The 22,008-nt window shown below is 38.9% G+C and overlaps 1 protein-coding gene across 1 annotated transcript; it reads left to right on the plus strand.

Moving 5' to 3' along the window:
- The first annotated feature begins 1,383 nt into the window (after positions 1–1,383).
- On the plus strand, positions 1,384–21,778 carry RIC3 (RIC3 acetylcholine receptor chaperone). The gene is made up of 6 exons (XM_026070625.1): positions 1,384–1,531; positions 9,971–10,188; positions 11,581–11,659; positions 13,686–13,779; positions 19,843–19,991; positions 21,029–21,778. Exons 1-6 carry the CDS (start codon positions 1,384–1,386, stop codon positions 21,520–21,522), a joined length of 1,182 nt encoding a protein of 393 aa, XP_025926410.1. The 3' UTR covers positions 21,523–21,778.
- Positions 21,779–22,008: the final 230 nt, after the last annotated feature.

A 22,008-nucleotide genomic window follows, 5' to 3' on the forward strand; every position in this document is an offset into this window, starting at 1 on the left:
CTCCCTGCACATCCCAAGGGTTAAAATGGAAATAAAAATGATGCACAAGAGTGCTGGGACAGGCCAGTAGTGGTCTCCCTGTGGTCAAGTTTTCTGCTGTTGTCCTGACTAAGGATTGATGTTGTAGATGCTGAAGTGACTATTCTAAGCAACTGCAAAATCTCACAAACAGTCTCAATGGAGAGACCAGCGCTGCCGTTCATGGCGGTAGGTCATTACCAGGGAACCATTGCATGTTTCATATCACAAACCAAGTGAATTATTTGTTGTTAGAAAGTGGATCGATGACACTTTTACAGTCAGGGTGATGCTCCTACCCCTACCTGCTGACTTTCCCACTTCAGACATCAAGAGCTGTTGGCAAGTCCAGGGAAGAGGCATAATTAAGACACCAAACAGGTAGTTACTGCTTTTCTTCTTCCCTGGAGCAGTGGCAGTGCCCCAGGAGGACCACCGTGAGGTGCCTGAGGATGGGCGGGCGAGTGACCAACATGTGGGAGGAGACGGCCCAGCCGGGTTAATCCGGCAAGCGGGAAGGTGGCCAGGGGCTGCCCCGTCCCTCAGGCAGAGGGCTCGGGAGGAGCCGCTCCTGGCTCCCAGGGTTCAGGCAGCGGCTATTAGCTTGGTAGCCATTTCTGGGTCTGTGGTATTCAGCTGCTGCAGAGGTCCGCGGGGCGAGCCAGAGTCCTTCTGTGCTCCGCTCAAGCCTCATTAAGGGCAACTCTTGCCTAAAAGGAGTTAAATTCAGTAGTCACAGCCCAGACCCCATGGAAAATAGTCTGATTCAACCACAGTAATACAGTGTAATACAAATATAATGAAAATACAAAACCGTATAATTTAACTTGACATGACTGGCAGTTTTTTGCTTTAGGCTGTGAAAATGAACAAGTACAAACAATGAGCTTCTTTCTCTACTCCCATCTTTTCTTTTATTGTTACTTTAGAGGGAAGGCAGCTTCAGGATGACTTTGCATAGTGGCAACCTAAACAAATTCATTGGCGATATGCTGCACATTTCAAGCTCTCTCTTGAAAATATATGCCTGTTTATGATTTTTAAATTTCTTTGACAGTCTCAGTAAACGGAATTAACTTTAAATATGTTCTGGATTCTCCCACATCTGTCCTGTGTGCTCAAAGCGGGGGAACAGCTCGGTATGGAGGACCCAGACGGGTCATAGCCTAAAAAAGCCACAGGTGTAGCTAGTTGTCCCCCCCCCGCCACGGGAAGCCTGACGGGCCGGCGCCAGCGCGCATGCGCGCGCGTGCTCAGAGCGCGCGGGGGGGGMAACGGTTGAATAACGGTTGACTAACGGCCGCGCTCTGCCTCGGCGCGCGCGGGGCGGGGGGTGGCGGTGCTGCGGGGCAGCTGCGGGCCGCCATGGCGTACTCGACCTTCGGGAAGGTGGCGATGGTCTCCTGCCTGGTGCTCTGCGTCTCCCTGCTGCTGCCGCGGACCTTCTTGTCTCGGGGTGGCGGGAGGCAGGAGCCCGGGGCTGCGCCGCTCGCAGCGCCCGCGCCGCCCGAGGGTAAGAGGCTGCTGGGGCCCCGCCGGTGGCGGCTCCGCTAAGGCGAGGGCGGATAGCTTCTCGCCAACAGCCCGTACCCCGGTGTCGGGGCCTGGTCTCCCCGAGGTCCGTTTTCGGCTTCTGGTCGGGGCACCGAGCTTGAACCGTGGACGGTGACTCAGGCGTGAGCCCGGCGCGGGGCGGCGGCTCTGCGGAGCGCCGCGCAACCGAGCGGGGCCGCGGCCCGTGGCTCGCGAGGTGCTGCTCCGCTGCCCGGCCTCTCTTCAAGCCGTCCTTAGTTGTGCGTTGCGTCTGGAAAGTGCTCTGCTGCCTGGTATGAAAGTGTAGTGTAGTTATTTCTTCCCATAATAAGCGTTAATCGTCTCATTTTCTCTTGTTCTCACCTTAAAGATGCGTGGAGGTTCCAAGATTGAGTTTGTTGTTCTCATCTTTGCTGTGGTTTACATTTTTCTTTTTCCCTCAAAGATAGTTTGAAATATTCCAAATTTCATTTGTGTTATGCAACTAGGATACCAAAGTTACTGAAAAGATGGTCATCCCACGTTCTCTTTTTTGTGATATATTACTTTTTATTTGAAGGTTTTGCTTTGTTTTCTTTGTTTTTGTACATAATGCTTTTGATGTTTCATCTGAAATAAAAATTCACTTAAATCATCTTCATTGTTTAGTTTCCTACTCCAGTATTTTAAATTTGGCTTTAATGCACCAGATTCTCACTATCAGCAAGTTATGTCATGATTCATAGACTCAAATCCTGTCATTACAACCCCTTGGACTGTATCCATTTTGCCTGCCATCCCACTGTGTGTGTCCTCCTCTAAGTTTTAGAGACATGAGTCCTTACAAGTGTATCCCTTTGGTTTTATGACCATTGCCTTTCACCTTAGGTTTTTCACTCCAAAGCACTTTACAAAGGCGGCTAGTTTCAACTCCATTTCTAGGCAGAGAAAGAGTTTTGTCCAAGACTACTCAGCAAGCCAGAGGTAAGGCTGATGAAAGTACAGAGAACTTGCAAGTTGTGTGTGGTGTATGCTGACCCACGCAGACTCTTCTGTTTGATGGCTTCTATGTACTGCTAACAGCCTGATATTTATGTGATTGTAAGCTTAAGTGACGTTGATTTCATTTGCCCAGGGTAACATTTCAAGCGCACTAAGGCTGATGTTACTGCTGAAACAACATTCTGCGTCTTGAACACACACACGACTCTTATACTACAGCTACTTGACCATGGTTACTGTGTATTCTTGATCTTTAACAGCTTGAATATAGATTCGTGAGCACTGTAGATCTACAGGTTTGTAGTTCCATTGCATGATTCTCACACTGAAAACCTAAATGGTAAGTGATTTTTTTTGATAGCATGCTAAAGACAGTATTCTGTGAGGGCATAAGTACTGGGCCCAGCAAAGGCCCAGTAAAGAGCATGTGGCCTCAGGGCAGACTGTTGATTTACATGCTTCAAGTTGGTACAGAAGCATGTTTTCTGGAAGGTGGCACCTGTGTGTCTCTATTAACTTCTGCCGAGGTGCAGCTCCTCACTTTGGTTCCGGAGTGACACCAGATGGCGGAGTTGGACAAACCATTTTCCTACAGCAGTGCAGTCTTAGGTGTTTGTGAGTTACTGTTGTGGTGCTCTTTTGGCTGCAGGATGGCCTGGATTCAATTGATCTGGATGAACTTTAAAAAAAAAAAAAAGTGTCCACAATTTTTCAGTGAAATCTGTCTGATTTATGGTGTTTGTACGTGTTCTGGGAAAGTGTAAAGGGAAGCACCTGCTTTAAGCAGTGCAATCATAAAGTGACTAATCACAGCCATAGGTAAATGCTCAATGTAGATAGTATAAATACTCTTTCCCTCATCCTGTGGGTAAAAGAGTGAAACACGAGTTAGTGCATTACTGGCTCAGAAAGAGTGTTCAGCATGTTCCACTGTTGTGCTCAAGGTACCTCTCCTTAGCCGAAGATGTAATACCTCACCTCAGATGATAAGTTTCAGATTAGAATTTGTTGTCCATATTTTCAATTTGATAGCAAGAATTTCATTACACCTGCTATATAGAGCAAACTTTATTTCACCTGATGTAATTTTTAGTAGAAGACTAAATCTTGATTGAACAGTTCTGATTCATATCTTTGTCATTAGTTGTCCTCTTGAGTGAACTGATACTGCAGTTACTGGATGGTAGTTTCAGGGACTTGAAGTGTAGTGACATTCTTGAAGTTAATAAAGTGCTTATTGTAGTCTTGGGGACAAAATGCCTCTAAATAAAATATTCTTGAAGTATACTACCATTTGTTAGAATTGGATGCTATAAGAAAGCTTTTTCTCAACATGGACTTTAAACATGGGAATGACGCTTCCTGTAATAAAGCTATTTTCAGAAGTCTCTTTTAAGAAAACAGTAAACCCAGACAGTACTATAGAAGTTGATATCTCTCGGACAGAAAGGATGTTCTTTTTCCCTATAATAATTTCACATCACATATATATTAAAAACTTAACTGTGAATGCACCACACTTCTAGTTTGCTTTATGACCAGGTGTTTGAATTTTCTAAAAGATTAAAAAAAAAAAAAACCTAGGTAAAAGAGGAAAAAAGTGCTAATGACAATTTTCTAGAGTATTTTTAGTATAGTCCTCAAATGTATGCCTTGCATTTTGTAAAATAGTGCTAAGCTGGTAGTTTAACAAAAACTTTACAGCTCCATGGCAATAGATTTGCAGTCAGTTTGCATTTGTGAGAAGAATGAAGTGACATCAGTTTTACAAGAGAAATATGTGATTCAGATAATTCTTTGGGCCAACCTGGATTTGTGCAATGCATCAGGTGTATGCAGGTGTCCCTACTTGAAAATTAAGATGTTACTGTTTAGGGTAACTTTTGTTTTTAACTGCCAGCTGCAATATTTAATTAAAGATGTTTAAGATTTTGATTGTGTCCATTAAAAACATGTGTGGTAGTTTAAAGTTAGGATTTCCAAATGAACATTCCTTCTAGCCTTCTTTGAGTAGGTTTCTAAAGTTGTATTTTTAAAACTTTAGGAACACAGCAAGAACCATGTTGTAAATTTCAGTTGAAAAAAACAGGAAATAAATGAATGCATATTGTTTGTCCGAGTTCATCTTGATGTTACACTGTTACAAAGTCTGTAGTGACAGGAAAATAAAAAGAATTAGAATAGAAAAATATAAACTACTCCACATGGAAAAAAAATCTAAAACATGGATATAATGATAAATGAGATCATATAAATTAATACTGAAATATAGTGACTTCAACAATGAGCTGAACATGAATTTGTAGTGTAATTAAAAAGGACAAATTATTTGGGTTTTCTCTGGGCAGAGGTATTGGGAGATTAGAGGGTGTTAATGAAAAGCAACAGAAGTGGTACAGTGGCTAGAAAGAGTACTTGGGTTACATGCCAAGAAAAACACTTCTTCCTTGTGGATTATTCTCAACTATTATACTAAGCATGGAGGTTATACAAGAAAATATAGAAGGAATATACTTCTAGTCTAAACAACAGGTTATTTTATCACACAGTCCGTGCATCTTTCTGTGTTCCCGCATACAACTTTAGAACCATTTGGCCAATTCATCTGGTTTGGCAGAGGGATAGAAAATAAATGTTTTATGAAAACACACTGCTGAGTAGGGGATAAAGAGCCTTAAAAGTGTCCTGACTGAGACAAAGGCTTCAGTATGAATGCCTCTTGCTATTAAGAGTCCACCCTAGAGGGAGATCTTGCATACCCTACATAGCAAAAGCTTTACTTGGAGTATGGATCTCCTTAAATAGCAAGCCCAGCTGAGCAGGGGAGAAAAATCTGTACGAAACTCTGAATTCTGGTTCTCACAGAATCGTATTTCATTTCCCGTTCCTATGAGTGTTGGAAAAAGAGGTTTTCTTTTTCATTCACTATGATGAAAATTCTACGAGAAAGGCATGTGAGTGGCACCTAGGCATTCCTAACCATGGGAGTCAAAGTACAGTTTGCAGATAGGTTTGAAGGCTGGAATTTGCATTGCTATTTCAGGAAAATAGTTTTGTATCCCACTCTCACATGTTCTTTCAGTTAAAGGTGTTGCAGAATGTCTAGCTGCTGCTGCTTTTCTGTGTTTGTTACTGTTTTTTGGGGGGGTATTTTTGCATGCACAGTAAGGAATTACAAATGCCAGCTGAGACCTTAGTGTTTCCAAGCCAAAGTAGCATAACCACATTCTGGGGAGTGAAAGAAAAAGACAGGGTGCCTATTGCAAACTGGGGAAGAATTGTGATGAGATTTGTGTGTCCTGGTGCTGTCATTCTAAGGAGTGGTTTGGGTAACATTTGAAGAGTGATGAGAACAGTATTTTTTGCTTTGCTGTCAACTTGTATAAGTCCCATGCACTTTCTAGACCTCTGTTTCCTGTCAGTAATCCTTCTGCACTTCCTGGAATCTGATGTTTGATGTTTCACATTAAAAACTGTGAAACAATGAAGTCGTATACTGTAAATCTCCACATGAATGGAGTGCAAACTTAGTATAGCAGCTGCCTACATATACTTCATGTATGTCAGATTTCATTTTTTTATATATATGTATGTATGTATTTCAGCATTTTACAGATGGTAAGGTATTGCAGAATGATACGCTATCCAGACTAAGAGCTGCTTTATTATTGTACAATAATTGAAATCTAAATACCTTTATCAGCTGTCAAGCTGAGCTCAGTAGCATTCCCTAAAACATCCTCGTTAGGTAGAACACATAACAGGTATTTAATAAAAAAGACACTTGCAATGATCTGAATATTATCAGCTGGCTGGTTATTGTATTCTTTATCATCCGGTTGACTTTAGAGATCATACTTTTTTAAACTTTGCTTTATTCAGTTGAGTATTATTATTGCTGAAAGATGAAAAACTCAGTAATTCTAACGTGATACTGCTATTAAGTAGGATTTCACCTACATTCAGAAACCTGCAGTCTCTTAACCAACAGAAATGTTAGCTGGGACATAATTTTGGTTTCTGGACTTAAAGCTATTCATTGAAGAGACAGGATTAGACAAGACATGCTCTTCTTGCCTTGTAGATGGTTTGAAAAGTTGATGTGAACTGTTACTGACAAATCATTAAAACTGTTACTTAAGGTTAAAAGATTGTAAAAACAGGTAGGGTTTAGTAGGTGGAGTTAGCACATGCACAAATCAGACCTGCCAGGATGCAGCCCTCTGAAGCTGTTACAAACGAGTTGAGAAGCCGCTTGAAAGGACAGCGGCACTACGCTGCCTTTCAGGCAGAGCTGAACAAAGGTTGTGTGAGGCCTTCTCCAAGGTAATATTCTTCTCCTTCCCACGGCACTGAAAATGTATTTTTAAAGTACTTTCTATCAGTACTGGAGACTAGATTGTGCAGCAAACAAGAACCTAACACATGCACTTCTGTGGTTACAGAGAAGTGTTGCTTACAGGGTTTTATCGATGAATATGTCACTATTTCCATTTGAACATGGTTCATTTTTTTCCCTGAAAAAGTGGAATCTAGTTACATCACCTACAGGTGTGTTAGGATGTTGGCTTATAGCATAAGGCCAGAATAAAGTCGCCGAAGAAAACTGAATAAATGCAAGGAAAAGAACCTGTGTAGGTACAGGAAAGTGGTCTAATTAGTGGGTCACCATTAAATTTGACAGAATATATTAGTAATCAGGAAAAAGAATGGTGAGTCAGCTCACCCTTCTCAGGAAAACCTGCTCAGTATGCAGCAGGTGTGTTAAAATCAAAATGCTAGCTTTGATTTAGAGCACTGGAGGTAACGCCAAACATTTACAGTCCCATGCTTTGTATCAGTGGGGCATGCTTAACTACGCTTTGTGTTTTAATTGTGCCAAAATCAAGACTGTTCTGAAAGTTAGCAAAAATTAGCTGCCTAAATATCTTACACTTGAACATTTAACAAGATTAGGATAGCACTGTTCATAAAAAAACATACAATAGCAAATGCCACAGAAAAGGAGAACTAGTAACTTAGCCTTGAAATATGAGAAACTGTAAGAAAATAAAAATTAAGAAAGGTATATCACTATGACAGAGATTTTTAAAAGTAGTTGTTTACTGTAGTTATATTATTTTAAAACTATTCTAAAATACCAACAACTTTTAAATATAACAAATGTATTTTAGATAGTTTTTGTCATGTCTGTGAACTTCCTCATGCATTATTTGTAGTGCTGAATATTCCCATAAAGCCTTACAGAGTGAAAATAATGCTGTATTACATGCTGTTTCCTGTAAAGTTGCAACAAAAGCGTTCTTGTGCCTTTTGCTGTTAGATTAAGCCATTAGAGAAGATGGGATTGGAACAGTGTAGGGCTTTTAAAGACATAACAGTTTGAAAATCAGTATACTTCTGACAGTTAAGGTAAAGTAGGTTGTTTAATTTAAAGTGGCATACAAAATTGCTTCTCTCTCTTAAGCATTTCCATTTATTTACAGTGTATGTGACAACTTTTTGCATATGCTTACCTTTAAGTTGCCTGTGTAGTCATTTTCCTCTATCATTTGCATGAGTTTTTCACAGTAGAAAGCTATGGGAGATTTTCTTTCTTTYTTTTTTTTTTTTTTTAATAAAGAAGTCATTATAAAATTGTAAAAATCAGCAGGGAAGATTTAGTACTAGAAGCCATTAAGCTCCCCTTTAAAATTATTTTGATAATGAAATGACTAGAGTGTGTCCCTTTGGCCTGATTATTTTTAACTGAATGAAAGCTTTTAACGCATAAATGAGGCCTTGTGGAAAATTTAGAAAACTAATCCATTTAAAAACATTTTCACCATTGTCAATTATTTTCTGTGTTCTTGTCCACCTCCTTTTTTTTTTTTAAAGGAGTTTTTCATGAATATAAGATGTTTTACAGAGGTTTATCTTCTCCTGCTGTTTAATCTGCACCTGAAGTGATACTGTTTTCTTCATGATATAATACTTGTTTCCACAGTAACCTACTGTTACAACGCATTCCTGCTGTAGCAGTGGGACTTTCTTGTAAATAAGATACTATGACTTCCGTCATAGACTTTTAATAATTCTCTAGAACTAGACTGCATGATAACAGCTTCCTCAAGTTAATCCTGAGCTAGTTTGAGAGTGGTTTTGGTCAGTGGTAATATACTTGGACAGTTTCACTAAAGCCTACAGCACAAATGATTAAGTTATCATTTAAAAGTGTATGTTTTAATAACAGAACTTTTCAAAACTATTGATATCCCTTCCTAATATTTATTTATTGTAATTGCCTGTGCTCAGAAATTTGGTTGTCTATGGTGATGTATCCTAGCAAGAGCAGATGTTAACTTAATCTAATTTTCTGTTGTCTTGCTTCTTCTAAAAATATTTATATCTGGGGACTTACAGAAAATAAAGCTAGTTATTTTCAGTGCTATTTCAAACATTTTTTTTTTTTATGGTTTCTTCATGCAGTGCTTGTAGCATGCCCCAGCATCAGTGTTCAGGCAGGCTGGCCTAGAAAGAGCTTTCCTGCTCTGCGTGCCAAGAAAGGGGGAATGTTGAAACTGGCTTCAGTGACTGACCTCGGCATGGCAACCTTCTTCATACAGCCCGGTCTGGCAAAATGTATCTCTGGTTCTTCTAGCCAGCTCCTTCTCCTGCCAAACTCTGCTGCTTCATAATTAAGTAATTCAGTTCACTCCCCTTTTACGGTGAAGGCAACTGCAGGTGGCTAGTCCAAGCTGGGCAGGGAGATAGAAAACAGGATGTCAAGTACATGGACAGTAAAATTTTCATGGAAAAATTGCTGAATTAATAGCATCAAGGAAAAATATTGCATGAGCATAGGTTTATTGAGATCCTGGTGCCTTTAAGTTGAACAAAACAGTCCATACTTTACAGCACCATTTCTGGCTCTTTGCAGTCTTATGTTGGCATCTATGCATTCGTTCATGTTCACTTCACTTTTTTTTTTTTAATTATCTCTGTATCTCTTAAAGGCTAGAAATAGTTTTTCTTCCTAAAATACTGAAAACAGTATGGCCCAGGCTGTATGCAATCTGCTCTCTTACATTGCTTTACGCAACAATTTTTTTAAGGGAAATAATTTGAGATGCCACCACTTTTTTGTATCTTTTATTACATATTAGGTAAAATCAGGACTATGCTACCCATTTCTTACAGCACTAATCAAGTATCTGTGAGCAGGTACTGGGCTAACATTGCAGTCACACATCAGTCCTCTAGATGGGTAGTGGTGTATGCATTAGCATACTTCTGCATAATATTGAAAGATCAGGCTCACCATGGAAAGCTGATATGTTTTAGTGTTTGTAGTGTTGTAGCAGAGAAAGGAGATCAGCTGCACATGCTAGTTTTAGGCTGCATAGAGAAGGCATTGAAAGTAATAGAAGAAATACAATTGCCATGTGTTTTTTTGCAGGGAAGCTTGGTCGATTTCCACCAACGATGCGTTACCAAGTGACGCCCGACAGCCGAGCAGCCCCTCATTTCCCAAGGTCCCACCTTGCTGAAGCAGTTGCCAAAGCCAAGGCTGGTGGAGGCGGAAGCAGTGGCGTCACTGGGAGAGGTCTTGTGGGGCAGATTATCCCTATTTATGGATTTGGCATCTTCTTATATATCCTGTACATTTTATTTAAGGTGAGAACAACATAAATTGAAAAGATGGATATATCAGCTAAGCAGCCTGAAAACTTAAATGCAAGTACCAGTTTTATATCTGGTTTCATTTCAGCCCTCTTCAAAAAAATGCTTAAACTGGACCTTGGACTGGCAGTGAAAGACTGGTATATTTGATGGGTTTTGCCATTGCAAATACTGTAATTAAGAGTGCAGCAAAGGGTTGCTATAAACGTATATTAGCCTTTGTCCCTTTACAATTTTTTTAGGCAGTTTTTTTCCTTGGAAAATGTGTATGTGTGGTGTGTGTCTATGTGGCTGAATGTGTGTATGTTCTATGTTAGATTAATTTCTAACATATATATTGCATTCCTTTTTATTATGTACTATTGCATGCTATATATGCTGTATAGGTTATGTACTGTATTATGCAGAGAGTGAATACAGTTACTGAATACCTTTTAGAACAAAAAGCACCACATTCTTGGAGAGTGGAAGTTTGTGAGGTTGTATTACCCACTACTCAGCTGAGGAGCTGGCTGAAAGCTGGTTTAAAATGCTACATGCCCCTCAAATGTTTCACATTTGCTTTGAACTTCTTACAGCTTTTTGTTACACAGACCTGACTTGTATGTAGGTGATTACGGCCTGGAGAAGAGAGAACGATGTTTGTACAGTTGCTCTTCCCCCGCTGCACAAACTGACAGTCACTCAAAGTACCAGCTCGTTCAGGAGGAGGAGGAAGGGGACTAGGCCTTGGGGAATTTGTTGTTTCCTTTGAGTGAGAGTTGAATCCAGACTCCTCAGTGCCTGAAAAGTTGAGTCTGCTCTGGCAAGTAAAAGAGTCCCAGGGCAGGAAAGAAGCGGATTGGGTGAGTTGATTAAACACAGAGAAGAGGAAAGAAGTAGAGAGCCTGCAGCTTCTGTATAGAGCCACACAGTATCTTTGCTGCAGGTACAGCATTTGTACAAAATTGGTAAGGAATAAATGGCAGAAAACATTGCAGGAGGGACAAGTGGGTCGCGTATATTTCTTCGGAACCTGTCACTTTATTTCAGAATAACTGCTCAGTCCCCCATTTTTTCCCTTTACACAGAAGAATTACAAGAACAGGCCCTTTGGTGCAATAGATACACATTTAAAATGAAAATGTTATATTTGATGAGTTATGCTTTCGTTATGTTTAAAAATACCATTCATTCCAAGTTTCTTTTAGGAGTTTTCAGTTGGCAAGATTTCTTAGCCATGCTTCATGGTTGTCTCTTTTTGCTGCTGGGGATGCTTTTCTATGGTTAGTTTATAGCATAATTTTAGCTTTCTATCCTTTTCTTTGTTTTGCTGCCTTTGGGGCTTATATACTGCTATTGTTTTAACTCATGTGCATACCAGAGCATTTCTTTTTCACTTACCAGCTGTCTTCTAAGGGAAAAACTGCAACTGGGGAGCGGAAATGTCCTCCTGCTGTACCTGGAAACATGAAGAGAAAAATCAGTAAGTATTATTTCTAAGTTGTGTCTGTGTAGCTGTTTACTCAGTAGAGTCACAATCTGAGCAGCATCTTCAACTTCTGGACACACTATAAAACTGCTGTTCCGCCCAGTAAAGAGAAAGCCAGGAGCTTCTGTGTTAGAATGAGCATATGTTAAAGTGAATTTCTGCACTGTTAATATCTAATCACTTTTGGCTAATGAGAATCTGTGATAGCAGCCTGACCTGAAGCCCTCTTGGAGCCATGTTTTCAGGATACTCACTGAATTAACTGCACTGATTTGCTGAAAAGCTAAAGTGAGTAATGATTAAAAATGGACGATGTCCGTCTATAATTATTCTATAATCTGTAGGATTCTAGTAATAGTATATAAAGTTATTATTAAAAGCTAGCTTCATTTTTTGAATGTGTGAATTCATTGCCATCCCCAGGCTTTTCACTGCTTTTTCCCTTCCTTTTTTACATTGCTCAAAGTTTTGATGACTACAATGTAAAGAAAGGAGGCAGTATTCTGAAATGTTTCTGTGATTTTTTCCTAAACATCAGTGAGGTAACAAATTCACCTATTTGTACACATTTGTTGGAGAAATTAATAAGTTTACTTTTAAAGATTGGAGAGTAGTTACTGTAACAGTATTTAAATGTGTCATGTTTAGTGGCTAAATTCTAATAATAAATAAAAGTATATGGGGCTTTATAGAAAGTGCTAGCAGTAGTGTAGTGCTGTCAACATAGCTGTAAAAATCTTCTCATTAATGCTTATATTAGAATACCTTGCAGATGCTGCATTCAGTGTTCTAGATTGTATTTTCAGTGCACTTACACTGTATTGTGCCTGGCAAATTTGTGCAATTTATTAACAATGCTAATTGTAATTTATTTTCTAATGCTTGGTTAGAGAAACTAACTTTGCAGTCAGTTAAATATTTGCTACCCTTATAGCCCAAAGAACTAGTGATGAAAATGACTCTGCCTTTTTCTAGAGCTTTTCATTTGTGTTCCTAAAGCATTCATTGCAAACTGTAGCAGAGCAGGGGACAAGTCATTGGACAAGTCATAGGAACCTGAACGCGTGGGCTCTTACTAGATCACTGCCCTACTTAGTGACTGGGAGGAAGTAACTCCCTTTCTCTTTGCTACAGTATCCCTGTTTCACTGTCTTGGTGCTGCAGAAATCAGTGCTTGTAGCATCTGCATATAGAACTAACGCAGCTTGGTTTCATTTTGTTCTGCTCTCAGTAACTCTGAAGTTTGAGCATGAGTTTGAGCATGGGCTACACAAGCCAAACAGGGAGTGCAAGTATTTTTGTTGAAGTCTATGCTCTTGCATCTTTCCCATTAACCACTTTGGCTAAATTAAGGCCAGTTTGGGCGTGCCTGCATGTATGCATGCATGTCTACTATTGTATTATGGACACACTTAGAAAAAGAAGGAACCACTGAAAATGTCAGCAGTGCTTTGCTCCCCAGACATAATGTGGCTAGCTCTCGTGCATCCAGGTAAGCCTGACAGACTCTGTTAGTCCTCGCTGTTTGCCTTGGCATACCTGTGCAGGGTCAGATGCGGTCAAGCCCATAAACTTTATCCTCTTTGACGAAGATGAGGTTTCTCAAACTGTAGACTTATTAGAAAATGCTCAAGTGACCTTTTGTCTTTGTTCCCAAGGACTTAGCAGGTAAATTCCATGAGGACTATTAATTTTAAAACAGTCAGTAAACTAAACTGGTATGGTTCCCTTAGAAAAAAAGTTAGATGGCATTTTCTGTTCCCTGACTTCAACCTCCAGGGCATTTGCAGTGACCCACTCACTGTGCTTATCAGGTGGTAGTTCCAAAGCTATTCAAAGGTGGTGCTTTCTGTATGTCCCCCTGCCATTGCCTATAGTACCTGGAAAAGTAGCTAGAGCTCTTTAAGCTTCATGTCTTGGTTTCCTCACAGCCAGTTTGGTTTGGTACAGCATATGCTGCCTGTGGCAATAGGACAGGGATACATTTTCAAAGCTCCTGTTGATGGATTTTGTTTTACAGCTGACTATGAGCTCACCCAACTCCAAGAAAAACTAAGGGAGACTGAAGAAGCTATGGAAAAATTAATCAACAGAGTAGGGCCTAATTGTGACAGGTATGTTTCAAATTACAGCATTTTAAGGAGGGATTCTTCTCCGATTAGAAATGAAACTTTTTTTACAGGAAAAATGTACTTTTGTAACTTTTTTACAGGAAAAAAAAAACTTTTGTGCAAAAATAGCAAAAATTACACTGGCTCTATTAGAATAGTGATTTTATTTCTACTTCAAAGTGTAGAAACTTGGTTTTACATGTCACATTTTTTATTCTGCATTTTTTTTCTTTCCAAGGTCTATTTTTTAAAAAAAATCATTCTTTGCATCTTCATTTTCCTTAAACAGAAGGGCAGCTATCCCTGCCCCCTATTTTATATACTGTGTTATTTAGAAGATAATGACAGGTGCATCTAAACTGAAAATAAAACATCTGTATTTAAAGTATACAAATCAGCCTATCTTATATGGCCAAAGTAATTTTATGAATAAGTCCCAAGAGAACCACTTGTTTTATGTTATTTTCCAGTGCTGTAGGTTTTTTAAAAATAGAAATGCTATTATATTCTGTATAAATGCATGTTAGAATCTCCATAAAATATTTCTTTAAGGGCAGAATTGTATAATAATCTAATTCTGTAACTTAATTCCAATCTTGCAACCAGTAAATCCATGTATTTTCTACTAAATGTGAAAGAAAAAGAGTTGTAAAATCAGAATTTAAAAAATTTTGTTTATTAATGCTTGCTATAAATCCTAAAGAGATACAGTATTTTACATTATAAAGAAACATTGATAATGTAACAAGTTTGTATTTTTAATAAGTGTAACAGCACATCAATAGGAAAATTCGTAACTGCAATGTTTGAAAATGTAAATACCACAAATATCAAGGTGAAATTTGAAAGCAAACAAGATAGCTGTTCAAACTGTAAAGCATGTTAACTTTTCTTGATCAATCAATTCCTCTGTTTTCAACCATTTGATAGGAACAATTCTGTGCTAAGCATGAACTTGCATGCCTCGTTCATTTACGCTTTAAATCCTGTTCTTTTTGAACGTGTAATTTTGTCCCTCCTGCACCCGTGGCCACTATTGTGGTTGTATTAGTCACAGCAAGCTGAGGTGCCAAACTTGCCTGACTTAAAGGAACATATCCCTAAGCTGCCCTGTTTCTGTTAGTGAAACAAGGATGCTACTTTGACTGTTCTGATTTATCTGTGTTTGGAGAGCTAGCACAATGCTCTATGCTTATCTTTAAGCTGCCAGAAATGAGCTTATGTGCTGCCCAGATACTGTGATTGCTGTCAGTATAGGATATTTTTTACTGAGAAAATGGGTTTAGGTCCGATCCGATATTTGCTTCATTCATTGCAATTGGTTCAGAATTTTTATTTAGTAGAACTTCCCTTCTTTGTTCGACCAAACTGTTTACATAGGTGGATCTAAAGAGCTCAGGGGAAATCAAAATCTGAATCTAATACCAAATATTATATACAGTTTCTCTTTAAAAGAGGGAAAAAAAGCAACCTCAAGATGGACCAAATACCTGTTTTCCAAATACAACCAAACTTTGAAGCTTTCTGAGCCTGAACTGAGAAGCTAATTAAGTTCAGTGATACTGGATGAGTGCCTTAAAATAAAATGTATAATTAAGAAGTATAATTAGAGCACAGAATTCAGTGCTAGATTTAAATTAAAAGGGAAGAAGAAGAGCATGAAAATTACTTGCGCTCCATTTATTAATGTGCAGGTAAACAAAAATCTTTACAATAGAAATGTCAAAGAAAGAAACAGCTGGTATCAATTTTGCATTAATGCTTAAAGGCCCCAAGCGAGGTCTTAGCCCGTTATGCTAGATATGGCAAAAAAGACTTTCTGCCAGGCAAGTATTGGTAACAGAAACAAAGGTGTATTTTTTTGTGATTTATCACTGTAACACACAATGTTTGTAGTAGTGCTGAGGTCTGAGCTCCTGTCATAGTGTTCTCTCACTATACTTTAAAAGTTCTTCTCTTGACTAAAAAGGTCCAGGCTTTATGCTGGGTTCCTCTTTCTGTTGAATTCTTCTTTGAATCCAAAGATACCCTTAATTCTGTATATTTTTGTCCAAAAATGGTTCTATTGAACTTCCAGTGAGTTTAGAATGATAGTTGATTCTCAGATAATGCTATACCATAGAAAGAAATCCTTGTTTTGAAGGAATAACTTGTGCTGTCATCTGTAATTTTATCATGCTTTCTTCTGTAGCAAGTGTCTGTATTGTTTTATTGCTGTGGCTTGCCCTGCTCATTTTTTTTCCCCTTCAATATCATTTCAATGAAGTGATGCTAGTGGAAGACCTCTCAATACTATTATCTGCTTAGTCAGATGGGATAGAATTATCCAGCCCGTGTTGCACAGAAGAGAGGCAGGCAGGAACTTGGATCTGCTGTTTGTACCAGCCTTGGAGACCTTCCAAACCAGCATACCAGTTGCAATTGCTAAAGCCTTAAATACAGAAATGCCCCTTGCAGAAATGGAAAACTTTCAAAAAGCACAAATGCAAAGATTTTTACTTAGAACTAGCATGTATTAGCAAGGACTAGAAGCAGGGTAAAGAAAGAAAGAACTAGGAAGAAAGAAACCTGGCAGGTACTCAGTAATGTAACCATACCTAAACTAAGAGACAGACAAAGGTAAGTGTTCCATAATGCACACACTTAAATGGATAGTACATAGTACCTAAGGATATAATAATTCATAGCTTTGAGAAAATTTAGCATTCTTCCCACCTCTTTTTTTCAACAAATTAAGAATTTAAATTATGAACTTTTATAATCTATTATCATCACATCCTATCAGCATGGGGACCTCAGAATCTCCAGTTTCTAAACATAGATCCTCCTAGTGCAGTATCTGTCAGCAGAGATGAGGATCCTTGCTGGGATTTTGATGATTCAGAAGTAAAGACTGGATTGATGGTTGTGTAGGGTGCTCTGCACTAAAAGCATGCATATTACTTTTCCAGGCTTTTAGCAGAATGTTTGAATGTTGGGGCAGTGGTAAAACCAGTGCAAAAGCTTTCCCTACCCATAGCACCTGTATTCTTTCCATCACTCTCCATAAAGTTTGGTCTATTTTGAAACCACTTTAAACTGAAGAATACTTATAACTATGTCTCTCTGTTTCTGTTGAAAAATACTCTCTTGCAAAAATTTCAACTTCCGGGAATTATGTAAGAGGTAGAAATAATGCAGCTTGACTGCCTGTTTTCAAAGTCCTGCTTACCAAGCTGGCATTTTGAAAAACCTTAGCTTTTTTAACATAAACTGAGCAAATGTAATATGGAAGTTATCAAGTGAGAGATATATAGTACTCTGTGGTACCATTTTTGGCCTATAGCTGCATTTTAGTGGCGATTTTTTTAAGATCATGAAGCAAAAAAATGCCAGTTGACATGTCTGAGACATCATGTTAGATTATGGATTTTCATTGCGATCATGATAGCCCTTTAGGAAATGTTATGATTTCAATATGAGAATCAGAAAAATTTACTATATCTATTAGTACTTTGGGACCCTACAAAGCAACGTATGCATCATCAGCACTATGAAAAGTAATAGCTCTTTTGGAGCTACAAACACACACAGCAAAAATTATGACCTTTTCTTACACTGTAAACCTTTTACATCCATTGTCCCTTTACAGTGTCCAGAAGTGCATAATACTCGGTAAATCTCCCGTACGAAGCCAACCAGACAGGTGTCTCCCACATCACCAGTGCTAGAGTACGTCTTACTGGAGGCCTTAAATGAAGTAGTAATATTGCGTGGGTTTTCATTTCTCCCTCTGCCTGGGGAATTTCCTCTTTTAAGCAAGACATCTGGGGTCAGAACAGAATTCTGAAATACTCACAGAGACCTTGTGTTCCAGTAAGAAAGTAGTGCTTTCTTTTGAGAGTATCTAGTATATTAGGAATTATCCTTTATGAAATGTCACAGTTATGCAGCTTGTATTATGGATTCTATTATCTGAGCTAGCATATCTCCACACTGTGCTAAACAGACAGGCCTTAAGTGCCTGTCTGTCTTTATGCAGGTGATATATATTCAAATTACATACATTTTTGTCTATAAAAGGATTAGTTTGGCAGTTCTATTTCAGCTATTGTCAAAGGCAGCTTGCTGATGAAACCATTTCCTCTTGCATGCTGATTAATTTGCATCTCAAATTCTACATCTACATAATCCAGGCTTTTTATAACATGCCATGTCAAACCTTCACTTGTTCTGTGAAACAAACTGCTATAGTAACTTGATGGGTCTCAGGGCAATCTCCAGAAAGATTTGGGACTATATCAGCTTTCCAAACTGTTCTCCCTTAGGAGAAGCACAAAGACATGGCGAGAACAAGAATTCTGGAGTTTAGTCTTGTGACCTCAGTCAGACAGTTTAGATCTGGATAACTACTAGTAAAACCAGTGGGCCTGCTCCTGATCTAAATTCAGTTACAGACAACTGTGTATTGTAGCTGTGAGCAAAATCTAGCCCATGCTTTGAACTTTGATCACTACTGCACAAACCAGCAATATGATTCTAGTCTCATATTGCCTTTACATTAATATGATGCTGCTGCCTTTCACAGAGTAACTATCATGTCATAATCATTCCCTTATCTGTAAAGCATAAAGTACCTGTAGCATTCCCTTATCTGTAGCATAAAAGTACCTGTTACCTTGCTACTCTGTTCATGACATTAGTTAATAATAGGAAGAACTGAAGGTGGAAGCTGCAAATCACATGGAGCTGCAAATTTTCAAGTTTATGAGAATTTAGGCACCTGAAACAGTGTTTAGATAGATATTCATTACTTAAATCCAAAACTATTAACCAATTTCCTCCCCCCTCTCTGTCCTCGCTAAGATTCACAGAGCAGCTGTCTAATCCTGGAGATCATCTGTCTATCTGATGGTCTAGAGAGCATCAGCTATAATCTGTCTGACCTCACATATCACCTACAGTTTGGCATTCTGTGGACACCAAGAACCACCCTGTCTAAATAACTACAGGTTACAGATCCTGCCTAAAACACAGAGGGAATCAAAAAATAGCCAGAGTAATGCCTCAGTCCCCAGAGGATTTGAACTGGTACCTACACGGAAGAATAACAGAAACACAACATCAGACAAGCACAACAGTCAGAACCATTTTCACGTGTACGTAGGTACAGCCAGTGGTCTTTTTTATTCTGACCTCCTCACCTGCCAAGTACTTTCTTCTTTGCTCATAAGATTTTTAGGAAGCTTTATTTCATAGAAAATATTATTTATTGATGACATAATATTAGCTGTTGGAAACATTTTGTTGTAACAGCAAGTAATTGTACTAACTGAGCAACAATAATCATTAGAATCAGCAGTGTAGAACCAGTCAAAATTATAATTTTAGTCTGATAAAAATATCAGTCCTCTCCTACCAAGAGAATCTAAAGGACAAATTAGTTAAACGTAACATTCCCTTATCATTTTAAACCTTCCTTCCTGCTTGTCCATCTCCCCCAGCTAGGCAGCATTGTTGAATCTGTTGCTTGATATAATAACAAACATGATGGTTCTGCCCAGCTGACTTATTTTCAGTGAGGCCTTGCAAATGTAGTGTCTTTAAGATCATAACTAGGGAGTCAGACTGTGGGAGACTAATGTCTCTGTGAGACATTTTGATCAGGCCCCACATGTTGTTTTAAATGTAGCATAGGTTCTGAATTATAGTTTCTTATAATGCCTCAAACAAGGCATGGTCCTCTTATTCTCACTAAACATTGTTTTATAGGCCAGAAATTTCTGTAGTGTCTTTTGTACAAGTCAAGCAGTTCCTTAACTCTTGCTTGTGTATCACTTTTATCTTGCTCTCATGCTGGTTGTACCTGTCTTCCTTGATCTGTTCAAGATTGCAGCCTTTCTGGATAAATGCCATACTTTTTATTCTGAGTTAAAGTGCAGACCACATGAAATTGTTGAATAGTGATCATACTGCATCCAAGGTTTCTTCAGAATGTGCTATAGAGACTGAGCTCAAACTCTGAGTTATCACTATTAGTAGCTTGTAGTAATAGTGGGCTGAATTCTGATGTCTGGTATTTTCTAGCAGAACTCAAAATGTTACAACAGACCAGGAGAAAAGGTTACTTCAGCAACTCCGAGAGATTACTAGAGTTATGAAAGAAGGGAAATTCATAGATGGTATCTCTCCTGAGAAGGAAGCTGAAGAAGCTCCCTACATGGAGGACTGGGAAGGTAAGCAAGMCCTTTCTTACCATTATCCTGAAGATAAAATGGAGCAAGGACCCTCACCCTGTCAGAATCTGTTGTTACTTTGTGCTTTCTTTTAAAAAGGGAGTGCCATAAAAGAAAATGGATTTTGAGGCATTCACCATTTCTTACTGTGTAAATACCACTACCAAAAGTGGCATATGAATGTCCATATATGCTCCATCTGCTGCTAGGCTTTGGCTGTTGTAGGTTTATGTCCTTCTATTTCTTCGCTGGGCCAGATTTCATACAAAATCATAAAAACCTTGGAAACGAGAATCAATATGTTTTTTCATAACAACTTACAGATTTTTATTTTTGATTCGTGGTTCTTTGCTCCAGTATTGTAAAAATCAACTCTAGGAAGTCTGTCTTTTAAAAAATTCTCCATTGTAACATCCTTTCTATTCCTCATTGTTTACTTGTTATATAACTGTTTTCAAGACATCCCAATTGAGCTGTTAGCTTTTAGAATTCTAAAGGCATCTTTGCAGACTTAATTCCTTGCTACTTAAGATCCTTTCAAAAATGATTCAAAATATAAAGCATAAACAGCACCCTCAAGCTCTGTTTTCTTCATGATGCATTCTCTAAAATGAAATGCACAGTCATTGGCTCATATCTGGTTTTCCAACTTTATAAATGATGCTGTTTTATAGCTAGAATCTTTAAAACATTAATCAGTCATTCTGCAGACAGGAACAAAAAAATGCATTTATTTAAAGATCTAAGCCTTGGTTTTCACACAGTTTTTGCCTGTTAGCTCTCACAGCTTTCCGCGAAGCTCAGGCATTAACTCCTGAATGTCTGGATTGAAATCTTGACTCCCTGAAAGTCAGTGGAATTTTGCCATTATCTTCCAAGAACTCATGTTTTGCACATTCTTGGCATAGCATTAAACAAGTTATACTGTCAGTACTAAAAAACAGTTGTTTTTAATAAACTTGTGCACTCATCACTTAAATTATTACTACTTTTAAATTTTGTTAATGTTTCAAGCTGCATTTCACTTTATTCCTAAGGTTATCCAGAAGAGACCTATCCTGTCTATGATAATTCTGATTGCTTCAAGTGTAAACAGGACACAATCCTTGTAGATTATCCTGTCCCAAACCAGCCCTCTGCAGAAGAGCTGGCAGAAAGAATGGAGGGCATGGAAAATGAGGATTATCTGTGCAAGAAAACCCTGCTATCTAATCTCACTGTGGGGAGCGACAGCCATGATGTAATGCACAGGACAAATGAGGTAACTGGCATCAATGACCAGGGCAGGGACCTTCATGGCAGCCCAGACTTTGAGGCGTACTGTTACTGTTGCGAGGAGGACAACGATCCTGCTGTTGTAGCAGAGAACGCTGGATTCCACTCTGAGAGCTGCAGCAAAGCAGAAGAGCCAGCCAGAGAGGACCTGTCCGTGGAGTCTGACAATGAAAATGCAGCACTGAAGGAGGAAAAAGTCAGTGATTCAGATGAAACAGGCATACTGAGGAAGCGCAACACAAAAGGACTTGAGTAATAGGGACAACATGTGGACATGATCCTAGATGGTGACAGTAGAGGTCATAAACTGTCATTTCATGTGGGTTTTTGTTCTGATGCTCCTGTTTGCTTTCATCTCCTCATACTAATTTCATTCCCACAGTAATGATCGCATCATCTCCTATCTGAAGTGCGAGCCAGTGCCCTCTATCATGCAGTCTTGTCATGGTTTATACTGATTTGCCAGTAGCACTTTGCCTTGCTTTTCAGAGACTGATATGTTGGAGCAAATTACACCGTTCAGCTGTTCGTGATTCTTTCCTTTCCAATTTCTGAACAATCAGTTCTTATTTTTGCCATTGTCATCCAAGAGTAAACTAAATGTCTCTTCTGACAACTGTTTGTGTCTCCCCTTATGAAAATGAATCAATATGTATTTATGAGACTTTCAGGAAGATGGAGGAGGAAATATGCTTTCTTTCTCTTACCTGGATGTTAACTGATCGGCAGAACAGACTGTGGT

This window comes from Apteryx rowi, unplaced genomic scaffold (assembly GCF_003343035.1).
Source record: "Apteryx rowi isolate R43461 unplaced genomic scaffold, aptRow1 scaffold_107, whole genome shotgun sequence".
In the NCBI taxonomy this organism is placed as follows: Eukaryota; Metazoa; Chordata; class Aves; order Apterygiformes; family Apterygidae; genus Apteryx; species Apteryx rowi.

What these genes read in the sequence shown, in the direction of transcription:
- RIC3 (XM_026070625.1), top strand. Translation starts at nt 1,384, where the DNA reads ATGGCGTACTCGACCTTCGGGAAGGTGGCGATGGTCTCCTGCCTGGTG. An exon ending in TCCTGTACATTTTATTTAAG is followed by an intron (nt 10,189 to 11,580) that starts GTGAGAACAACA and finishes TTCACTTACCAG; the next exon opens with CTGTCTTCTAAGGGAAAAAC. An exon ending in GTAGGGCCTAATTGTGACAG is followed by an intron (nt 13,780 to 19,842) that starts GTATGTTTCAAA and finishes GGTATTTTCTAG; the next exon opens with CAGAACTCAAAATGTTACAA.